General features: G+C 44.4%; 2 protein-coding genes across 14 annotated transcripts in view; one reads left to right on the top strand and one right to left on the bottom strand.

The window, feature by feature from the left end:
- Stambpl1 (STAM binding protein like 1) overlaps positions 1–5,388 on the top strand; it is a 48,842-nt gene extending 43,454 nt beyond the window's left edge. For all 13 annotated transcript variants that reach the window (XM_031390121.1, XM_031390120.1, XM_031390123.1 and 10 more), the window contains 3 exons: positions 3,756–3,868; positions 4,503–4,602; positions 5,066–5,388. In XM_031390121.1, the coding sequence (XP_031245981.1) occupies positions 3,756–3,868; positions 4,503–4,602; positions 5,066–5,122 (270 nt within the window). In that variant the 3' untranslated portion in view covers positions 5,123–5,388. The remainder of the gene's footprint in view (positions 1–3,755; positions 3,869–4,502; positions 4,603–5,065) is intronic.
- Positions 5,389–6,102: 714 nt separating this feature from the next.
- Positions 6,103–11,609, bottom strand: part of Acta2 (actin alpha 2, smooth muscle) — a 13,498-nt gene continuing 7,991 nt past the window's right edge. The window contains exons 6-9 of the mRNA XM_031390134.1: positions 11,074–11,235; positions 9,885–10,076; positions 8,345–8,526; positions 6,103–6,802 (exon numbers count right to left, since the gene is read on the bottom strand). Coding sequence (XP_031245994.1) covers positions 6,659–6,802; positions 8,345–8,526; positions 9,885–10,076; positions 11,074–11,235 — 680 coding nt within the window. The 3' untranslated portion in view covers positions 6,103–6,658. The remainder of the gene's footprint in view (positions 6,803–8,344; positions 8,527–9,884; positions 10,077–11,073; positions 11,236–11,609) is intronic.

Raw genomic sequence — 11,609 nt, forward strand, 5'->3', positions numbered from 1 at the left:
GACAGTGCCATGCCCTCCAGAGCAGAAGTGTATTCATAAAATGGCTGGAGACTTACACAAATGGATAGGGCCAAAATATTGGGTTGTGATATCTTCCAGGCCATTGTAGGTGTGAAACTGGGCTTATACATCAAATAGACATGAGTGTATTAAGTGTCAGCTCTGCTAAGAGTTCATGATCGGAGCATTGGCAAGCTAGGTTAACTGGGATGGCAGCTTCGTCCTCCACAACGTGGGACCCATGATTGTAGGGACCCATAACTTCATGTGGTGCTCAGTGTTAAATGAAATAATGCCAGTGAAGTTCTCAACACTTTCTAGGGGCTTGGAAAAACTATGATTTGTTATTAATGAAGGTGGTCTATTTCTTTATCATAGTTCAAGTTCTCTAGGGTTTTTTTTTTCTTTTTATTCAGTTGTACATAGCTCAGTTTGGGGACTGTATTCATTTATGTACCTGTAGTATCTGAAACTAGATAATTTATAAAGAAAATTATAGTTCTGGGGACTGGGAGAAACATCAGGGCCTTGGCACTGGTGTCCAGTGAGAGCTGCTTCCTGTTTCTAAGACAACGGCTTGTTGCTCTATCCTTGCATGGTGGAAGGGAGAGGATCAAGGGAGCAGTCCCCTCACCCAGAATCCCTGTGCTGGGCTGCTGTTAGTCACCTCCTAAAGGCTGTGGTTCCTACTGCTGTCTCTACTGCTGTCCCTTGATTAGGTTCCCCTATAGAAACTCAAAGGGATGCCGTCATTCTGATGATAGCAGTGACAAGTCATCTCACTAGCATGGGATGTAGAACAAAAGTCCCAACGCATTGTCTAGGTGTCTGCAATAGATCTGAAAGACTGAGCAGGGATTAGATTACATTTTGTTTGTAGAAAAGGGTTGGGTAGAAGCAATGTGAGCACACCCACGCACATGTATGCACACATGCGCGTGCGCGCGCGCGCGCACACACACACACATACACACACACACACACACACTTGCTAAGAGTTATTGCAATTTGATTTAGGAGGGTGGAGGAGACATCAGTCAGTCTTGCTCCATCTTTGAGTCCCTCCATCCCCTCAGTTCTGACTGTTAACTCCTTATTTTCAAGTTTTCTCAGTGATCGTGTGAAGCTAATGAGTTGAGAGAAGCTAATGAGAGCATTGATTTGATGCTATCAGTAAAGGAGCTAGGACTCTGGAAAGCCCTGTGAAAAGTATGGACTGCCCCTCAAGTGCAAGAATTTATTTGCAAAAAGGAGCAACAAAACTTTCTAGCCATATTTGGTTTATTCCATAATAAATATTATGCCTTCCTGCTGGATTTAAATTGCTGTTTTAAAATGTTGAGCCTAACAGAATTTATGTAGGATTGTATTTTAAAGCAGAACAAACTATCACACAGAAGGCCTGGACAATAGGTCACTTGGTACAAGTGCTTGCCATGCAAAGACGAGGACCTGAGTTCAGAACCACAGTGCCTACCTAAAAAGCTGGGTGCTGTAGCATGAGCCTAGAGACGCTGCCTCTGAGGAGACAGAGGCAGACAGATCATTGGCAACTGCTAGCCAGCCAATCCAACCATGTTAGTGAGCTCCAGGTTCAGTGGGGGAAACTGACTCAGAAAATAAAAGGGAATAATAAAGGAATACACCTGATGCTGACCTTTGGCTTCTATATGCACACATGCACATACATAAATAATATGTCCATGCACCACTGTATCACATACACGCACATACAGGTACACACACATAAATATGCATATGTACCACTATATCACACACACACATACACACACATAAATATGTACATATACTGCTGTATCACACATGCATGCATGCATGCAACACGCATGTGCACATACAGAAGCTGTATCAAGGAAGTTAATAACAAGCTAAAAGTGGTAGTTTTAAAAATTACATATGCAGACTAGTCAGCGTTCTTAATAAACAATTCCCAAATTAGAATCGTAGTTTCCCTAAGATGGGCTGTGTCTGTTACTGATGCTTAGTGAGTCTAGGACTTGAGATTTGAATTGGTTTTACTGTATCAAGCTGTTGGAGTTGAATGAAAATACACAAATATTCCATTTCAAAGGCTTAGGGGAAGTTATGTTGGTTTTGACAGCACACAATAACAGCAACCAACCCCAGGGCTGGATCCTCTGTAGAAACTCTCGTCATCAGGAAGAAAGTCAGAGTCTAGATCTGGCAGATGCCTGCCTGGATTTGAATTTTGAACATCTTGACTTGACTGACACTTGAGACTACTCGAAGTCACCGTGCTGTGTGTCTCGGTCATCTCTTTGTCTATAGAGCAGGGGGTTTGGGAGGTGGAGACAATGATAGCACAGACCTTAGTGAGAACTCTGTCGTAATTCATGGGAGGTGATTAGTTTCCTGCTTAGTACTTTATTCCTTTGTAATAGATGGCATTTACTGCTGCTGTCACCACCACCTCATCATCACCATCTCCACCACCATCACCATCACCATCACCATCAGCATCACCACCACCACCAGCAGCAGCACTACCACCAGCACCCCCCATCATCACCAACATCATCACCACGACCACCACCACCATTTTCCTTTGCAATGGGTGTGCCATGCTCCCATGGGAGAGATGTCCTCATGAGCATAGAAATGGTTCTTGGATGCAGAAATGAAGGGTTTCTTGCTGACGCGGGTGCATTCAGTCTGAAATAAAGTGATGAGCAGAGTCACTTTTTTATTGCCAAGCTGCTTGCTTCGTCTACAGCACTGTGGCTTTTTAGGACACATCTTTCATTCTGCCATGACATAGAAAGCTCTGTTTTACTCAAAGAAGGCATTCTGTGCCAGAGGAGAGGCTGCCGAGTCCTCTTGCTCATTCCTCTAGGAAATCTTTGCATTTTTACAATAAGCCTACTGGGCGTGTGACTCTATGGCAAGGTGCGTGTTTAGACAGGGTTTTGCTTAGATTCTCCTCTTCTTTCTTTTTGTGCATTTTCAGTGGCTAAGCCTGATGGGTCTCAAACACCTTTAGCAACTTGAGGACCCCCCTCCTCCTGTTTATAAGGATGAAGAGCCATGGACAGTCTCAGGAGTGCGCTATGTTTAGTTCTAAAAGAGTACAGAGGAGTTCAAGATCCCAGTTTTCTGATCTCTGTGCCCAGGTTACTTCACCCTCCCGAGTCTGGAGATCCTTGTCTGTGGACTGAGACAGTAAGACTTTGAGCTCATTAGATTAACGGAGGATCTACTTAAAGCCTTTCACAAGTGGAGATATCTCACTCTTTCCCACTAGAAAAGCACATACACTCCTAGGAACTTTGTAAGTCAGAGTTTTTCCAAACCAGCAAGAGTATGCTAGAAAAAGAAGAATTCTGTCAGCTGCCCCCAATTAATTTTTGTGTATTGTTATTATTAATAGTTATTATTTTTACTACTACTACTACTACTACTACTACTACTACTACTACTACTACTACTACTAGTGGTGTGATGTGTGCAGGTGCAGGTATCCAGGTGCCATGGCATGCATGTGCAAGTCAGAGGGCACCTTCCAGGGAGTCGGTTCCCTCCCACCACCATAGGTTTCAGGGATCTAATCCAGGTCATCAGGTTTCATGGCAAGCCCTTTTGGCCACTGAGCCGTCCCGTCAACCCTCACAGAAACATGTTTTTTTAATGTGTATTTGCTTAGTGAAAGTTGCAGGAGAAGTCTTGATCAAAGTCTAGCCTTCCCTAACGAGGCTGTCTTCTTTCCCCATTTGCAGACACACCCCACGCAAACGGCATTTCTGTCTAGTGTGGACCTGCACACTCACTGCTCCTATCAGCTTATGTTGCCGGAGGCCATTGCTATCGTGTGTTCCCCAAAGCATAAAGAGTAAGTGGGAGGAGAAAGCTCTCCTGAGTCCTCCAGGCCATACTTGGATCTGAGGCACTTGTCTGCAACATTCTAACTCTCCCCTAGCAGCAAGTTCAGCCACTTGGTCTTATGTTATCGATCTTTCAAGACAGGAATGGCTTTTCATTGTCTGGGAGACTTCAGTTTACAAAGTAATTACAATCATAAGAATCAGAGGAACGTTTCCTGATGCTGAGTCTACCTGAAACTTGTAGGGTACCTGACCACTGTCCTCCCAGCTTCTTCACCCTTCATCCTTACCTGTGGTGGATTGGCAAGCAGACACTAGATGATAGTTTCTGTGATGTGTTGATTGTCGTGTCTGTCACTGCCACATACCTGGTGGCTGACATAAAGGACACTAGCATTATTATAGGAATTAGAACTGTCTTCCCGGGTGGAGGACACATGTATGGCCTCTCATACGAGGTCTCAACAGTTCAGTTCCCTGTACCTCTAGGTACTTGGAGATCAATGTTTCTAAGTTTGTTGTGAAAGCCGTGGGGAGGTTCCTAGTGTGTGTCTTCATCCTCTTTCCTGTTCGAGGGAGGTGCGTGTTTATGTCGTCCCTGATGGCCCTTAACTTTGTGCTCATTTTCTACCTCTTCTTTAGCACCGGCATTTTCAGGCTCACCAACGCTGGCATGCTTGAGGTTTCTACTTGTAAAAAGAAGGGCTTCCACCCTCACACCAAGGACCCCAAGCTGTTCAGTGTGAGTAGACATCATGGATGATCATTATGGTATTATTATTATTATTATTATTATTGTCATCATTATTATTATTATCATATTATCATCATCATCATCATCATTGTTGTTGTTGTTTATCATTATCATTGAAACAGGGCCTTTCTGTGTAGCCTTGGAACTCGCTGTATAGACCACACTGCCCTCAAACTCAGAGAGACCCACCTGCCTCTGCCTCCTCAGACCCTATTATTAAAGGTGTGCTCCACCATGCCTGAATCAACAGGAGTGATTATCTCCACCATGTTTAGTGTGAAGAGGCAGCACAAATTATTCTCATAGATGTTTATAGTATGTCGACCCTAACCAAATTCAGAAACAATGATAAAATTCAGCAAAAAAAAGTGAAGAAATCTATATGCCTTCCCGAATGAAAACGACACAGTAAACATTATTATGTAACCCTGTTTTTTTTTTCTTTTTCTAGATATGCAGCCATGTGTTAGTAAAAGACATAAAAACAACTGTGTTGGATCTGAGGTGACATGCTCTAAATACAAGACCATCTGTACCAGACACCTGCCATGAATGCGTGTGGCTGCCGAATTTCTTATGATGTTTTCTGAAGTGACTGATATTTTATATTTATATATTTTAGACCAAAACTTTGATATTTATTGTCCTTGCACATTTTGAAGTTTCCTTTTTTGGGTTGCTGTGTCTCAAAAGAGGCCCCATCGTGTTCAGTCTATACCTCTTAGTATACCCAAATGATGCCATCCGAAATAAATTGTGCTGCAAATAACAAGATGCCCGGTTGTCCAATTGTATTCAGATCAACTTATTTCATTATTTCATATGTTTGTTTTGCCTGCATGGATGCCTGGTGCCAACAAAGGTCAGAAGAGGGATTTGGATCCCCTGGGACCTAAGTCACAGCCAACCAGTTGAAAGCCACCATGAGGGTACTAGGAATTGAGACTGGGTCTTATGCAGGAGCAATAAGTGTACTCAACCGCAGAGCCAACTCTCCAGCCCCAATACATCTGGTATTTAAAAACATACAAAAAACACAAACAAACAAACAAACTTTTGTAGTTCCCAATCTGATAGGCAAAGGAGCTGTTAAAGTGGTTAGCTCTCCATGAAGTAACTACATTTCTGGAACGCCCTTGGCTTCCTCATCTGATGACTCATGATGCACTATCTGCACATAGTAGCGATGACGTGTGAGGGTCTTGTGTATGGTGCGTGGGATGGCCAGTCTTTGGAGACTACTGCCATTTCCCCCCTTCCTTTTACTGTGAATACATCTACTGCAGTTTTTTTCTTCAGATATTGTCCAAAGAAAGAGGAAGCACTGACCCAAGTAGTTTCTCGGGTTCTAAAAAGGTATGTTCTTTTTAAAAGCAAATAAACTAAAAAAAATTACACTTTCTTATATATGCCAAGTTTGATGAACTTTAAAGTTAAGTAAGACTCAAGGCTTGATGCAAATTAAAAGTCACACATGCCTATCCATACATATGCCTATGCTTTAATACAAAAGATGTAATTTTAATAAAACCATATTGCTCGCCAAATTTTAAATACATGTAAAATTGTTCTTACCTATGTGGTGACCTATATGTATAAAGTAAAATAGTCCCGCAAGCTGTGAAGTCAATGTAGCTTTTTCCTATTGGTACTAATATATATTATTATACGTAATCTACACATGTCCTATGCACTCTCAAATGCACCCTGTTTACATCATTTAAGTCGGCCTTCCTCTATTGAAGTGATGTAAGTGTTGCCTAGGAATTTATTGTTCTAATTGTCTCACAGCCTTTCCTGACCACTAGAGGGAGCCACCCTATAATAAATGATTCTCACCTAACAGAAACACAACTGAATCAGTGCTGACAGGCCAGGGCTAGAAGTTAAGGGTAGCACATGTCTGATTTATTAAAAAAAAAAAAAAAAAAAAAAACACGAGTAACAAATCAAAGCATTGGGCAGGAATGATTTGGAAAGGAACGGAAGGCGCTGATCCACGAAACATTCACAGTTGTGTGCTAGAGACAGAGCAGGGGGTGACTTAGAAGCATTTGCGGTGGACAATGGAGGGACCAGCTTCGTCATATTCCTGTTTGCTGATCCACATCTGCTGGAAGGTAGATAGAGAAGCCAGGATGGAGCCACCGATCCAAACAGAGTACTTGCGTTCTGGAGGGGCAATGATCTGTCAGGGCAAGAAAGGAAGAACATTAATGCCTGGCAGAAGTGCCTTGTACTGTCCTTGCACGGCAAACAAGGAATTCTTCTCTCTGAGGGGATGGGTTTGAAGAAGCTGAGTGTTTCCCCAGTGAGCTCATTGATTTTTCTGTTTTTTTTTCCTTCCATGTAGTCTATGCCAAACTATCCCTAATCCCTTTATCCATTCATTAGGCGAACCCAAACTGGCCCTAGAACCTGTGGGATTCCTTTGTAAAAACCCTGCCAAAATCTCTGATGCCTGAGCTGAGCCAAGGAGCTCAGCAGAAGCTGCACTTTCTATAGAAGTCCTCGTGTGTGCAGAGGCGATTGTTCCTGAGCTTACTGTGAAAGTAATCTTCCACCTGATTAAACTGGTCACTGATTTCTGAAGTCTTGATCATAAGCAACGCAGAGGGCTCAGAGTTCCCGTTCCGGAGTATCCCCTGGCGAGCTGACCTTATTCAGAGTGCAGAGCTTACATACCAGATCATGCTCACTTTTTGTTTTATTTTGATTTTGTTTTGGACAAGTGAATGGCCTAGGCAGAGTGCAGAGTATCAGGCAAGGGTTTTTGTCTGTCACACTAACTCAAAACATAGAGCGGAGCAAGAGCGAATTCCACTCTAGTCTTAGTTTCTTAAGTAGCAGAGGATGCTCTAGTGAATGAAGTGCTCGGGCATGCTAACCAGGGGGTTACTTTCTCTCTATCTCCAAGCTCTGGCTCAACATTTAATCTTTCCTCTGCTCACCAAGCTCTCACTGGGTTGGCCCTGTGCCAAGGGTTTGATGGGTTCTAGCTTATGTAATCCCTGTAGTAATTCTGAAGGGTGGGTATCCAGGGATGCTCAAGTTGCCGACAAAGATATTGGCTCAGGAGACTGTCTATGATGCTCACTAGTGACTGTGTCCATAACACGTTTAATTTCAAAACTGGCCCTCAGAGGAGTTTTGTTTTAAAGCTACACATTTTTGTTTTTCTATGGTGAGGGTGGTTGGTGATAATTTCAGATTTCCAGACCATTGTACAAAGAAAGCAGAGACTTCCTGACCTCACCCAGGCTCATTTTGTGAATGTGTCATCTTGGTGTCCCGTTTTTGCTGGGTGTCTGTGTTCTCTGACCATACTGGATCCCTGAGTTTCACATTCATTTCCATTTCAGAAGTAAGGTTTGGAGAATTGAGACTTGCCTAACTCCTGCTAGATGCAGCCTGTTTGTTCCCAAACCCCAAGTAAGCAGGGTTGGCAGCATGCTCAGTTAGGCATGGAGGGTGAAGAGTTTAGCTGTTCTGACATGCATTAAAGGAGCCCAGGGTCCTTTATGCAGCAAGCAGCGGCTCACTTTCTTCCTATAGACCTCACAGGACAGGACTCCTCGGGGCGTTTTAAGTGTTACGTGTTTAAGTCTAACCCAGTGTCACCTTGGCCTCATTCCCTTTGGAAAGAACAGAGAGCGTGTTAAACTGCCTCATACACTTGTGACTGTTCTCGAAATGCCCCTTCTGAGTCAGAGGGTCTTTGTGCGGGTACCTTGATCTTCATGGTGCTGGGTGCGAGGGCTGTGATCTCCTTCTGCATCCTGTCAGCAATGCCTGGGTACATGGTGGTGCCCCCCGAGAGGACGTTGTTAGCGTAAAGGTCCTTCCTGATGTCGATATCACACTTCATGATGCTGTTATAGGTGGTTTCGTGGATGCCCGCCGACTCCATCCCTGGAAAAGAGACCCAAGCCGTGATCCTTGGATGCTGGGTAAAACCAGGCTGAACACGGAAAATCAAGTTGGCCCAACTAAGTGATCTTCTCCTGGTGAGGCTGTCAGCCATTGTGAATTAGAAGCTGCCATTCAAGAGACCAAAGGGCCTTTTTGCACTCCGCGCCATCCTCTTGCCTCTTGTCTAAAGGAGGAGGTTGAGCCGTAGCACTTTCAGGGTGAGATTACAACACGGTAACATCCTTGTCTAGATTGACATTCTGCTATAATTGGCTTGAGTAAAGGAGCCAGTCCTTCGATGCCAGGCAAGAGGTAGGGCCAGGGCCATGGATCGGAGCTGGCTCACTTCTCTGCAGCTGTTACTTTGTATCCCTGACAGCCAGGATTGAATGGTGCAACCATCAGCAAAGCGTCTCTCCTACTTGGATAAAGTTTTTTGTTTGCTTTTGGTTTCGTTTTTGTTTTAAACACAGGTTCCTCTATTTATCTTTGACTGGCCTGGAGCTTGCTATATAGAACAAACTGGCCTCAAACTCAAAGTAATTTGCCTGCCTTTACTTCCCTAGTACTGGGATTAAAGGCATGCCAAAGATAACATTTTTATGCAATTTTTGTACAGACTTTTGTTTTTTAAGGGGGAGGGGGGAGGGGCTGAGTTTCTTGTTGACTTTTGACACGGGCTTCTTAAAATAAACCGCTAGATGGCCCCCTCGACCTTCTTAGCATTGTGATCTAGTTATAATAGCAATGCCACCAGCTGATTACTCATTGCTCGCAGGAACCAATTGTTGAATACTTGTTTTGAACAGGCACTGTGCTGAGGGCACTACACAACTCTGCTATAAACCTTCCAATTGTCCTAGTCTGAAGAAACTGAGTCTTGGAAAGGTTTAGTGATATTCTCAAGGTCGTGAAAATAGAACAAAGTCTCAAGTCCAGGTCCCCAGCCTCTAAAGAGGATGCCTCTGCACACCCTATGTGACCCTGCCGTGCCAATGTGGCATAGATGCTAATTGTTCTGTTTCCCTTCTCCCTCAGCAACCCCAAACTCGAGCACTCAGATCATCTTCCTCAACCACACCCAGTGATCTACTGTATACTAAATGTAGATAACTTTTAACCTTTACATTATACGCTGAGAATGTGTCTGTCTTGACTCTGACGTAAGAGGGTTTTCCACCGGGAGACAATTCCTTTCTTGGCTCCCTGTATCTTCTCATTTTAAAAATGTGACACCATCCCTACTTTAGAACTGCTTTGGTTTCTGAAGCCCTGGTTCACTACTACCTGCAAATGGGTCCCAATGGCAGAGGTTTGTCTGGGTATTGAACAGGGAGACCCCACCTCCCATGGCCTACCAATAAAAGATGGCTGGAAGAGGGTCTCTGGGCAGCGGAAGCGTTCATTCCCGATGGTGATCACCTGCCCGTCAGGCAGTTCATAGCTCTTCTCCAGGGAAGAAGAGGAGGCAGCCGTGGCCATCTCATTTTCAAAGTCCAGAGCAACATAGCACAGCTTCTCCTTGATGTCACGGACAATCTCACGCTCAGCTGTCAAACACATGGCACACATTAGGGTTCATACAGTGGCACACATTAGGGTTCATACAGTGGCACACATTAGGGTTCATACAGGTGCTAAACTCTACCTGTCCATGTCACTCTTCTGCTGAACCAGATCCTCAGAAGACTCAAGAGTTTTCAAACTGCCTAAAAGATCCTTGCTGCCCTGCCCACATAGGTAGTAACCTGCTCTTTGACCTGCTTTTCACGTTTCAAAATGAAGCAGATGGTGGTATCTCAGAACAGCTCCAGTTCCCATGGTACATACGGAAAGGGATGGAAAAGGTGCCAACTACACCTCTCTGTTTTACACTTTCTCTTCTATTTGTAAAGAAGAAATTAAAAATTATCCACATAGTTCTGTGGGTGTGGCTTGGTGGTAGAGGGTTTGGTTAGCAAATACACGACCCTGGATTTGATCTCTAGCAGCATAGAAAGGAAATGGTTTTCCACTTTGACTTGTCCCTACACTGATGTCTGTAGCTACTCTCAAAGAAACTGTAAGAACTTTGCATCACAAAGCAAGAAAAGCTAAGCTTCCTCTGTGCGCTCAAGTCGGGCTTTACTGTTGGCTAAGTCTTCTAACATACCAACTCTTTTTTATTAGTTTATTTTTATTTCTTTTAATTTTAGCTTACTATTATTATTTGGATGTGTTTGTATGTGCAAATGAGTGCATGTTTGTTTGTGTGTGTGTGTGTGTGTGTGTGTGTGTGTGTGTGTGTGTGCGCGCGCGCGCACGCGCATTTCATGTGCACATATGTGGATGGACATCAGAAAGCAACTCTAGGCAGTCAGTTCTTTCCTTTCGTTGTGGGCTCAGGAATTGATCTCAGGTTGTAAGGCCATAGCCAATGGTTTTATCAGCTAAGTCTCCTCAATGCCTCTGTGCCCCATTTTCATAGGGACAGCGCTCCTTCCGCTAAGTGACAGTGAGCAACACAGTGTCTTCCATCCTCTTCCCTCCACCTCCCCTGAGCCTCACCAGTAGTCACGAAGGAATAGCCACGCTCAGTCAGGATCTTCATGAGGTAGTCGGTGAGATCTCGGCCAGCCAGGTCCAGACGCATGATGGCGTGCGGCAGGGCATAGCCCTCGTAGATGGGCACGTTGTGAGTCACACCATCTCCAGAGTCCAGCACGATACCTGGGGAACAATTAAGCACTCTAAGTCACCGCAGCACCTGGTGTGCAGTTACTCTCTGTTCTCTCACGCCGAGACTGAGACTGAGAAGAGCAGTGATTCCTAAGAGCCTTGTGTCAAAGGAAGAAAGAACGTATTTGCTGGGATAGGGAAGAGAAAGGGCTTGGGGGAGACCCGAAGAAGAGGGAGAAACGGCTCTCTCACCCTCTTACACTCTTGCCTCTCTCTTGCCTCCTGCCCTCTAGCTCCCCATTCCCTTCCCCCCTCTCTCCACGTGGTCATGGCTGGCCCCCACTTCTCCATTCTCTCCTTCTCTCTGCCTTTCTCTGCCTCTGCTACTCTCTTAACTTCCCTCCCCATGTCCTGAATAAACTCTG

Source organism: Mastomys coucha, unplaced genomic scaffold, assembly GCF_008632895.1.
Source record: "Mastomys coucha isolate ucsf_1 unplaced genomic scaffold, UCSF_Mcou_1 pScaffold21, whole genome shotgun sequence".
Classification (NCBI taxonomy): domain Eukaryota; kingdom Metazoa; phylum Chordata; class Mammalia; order Rodentia; family Muridae; genus Mastomys; species Mastomys coucha.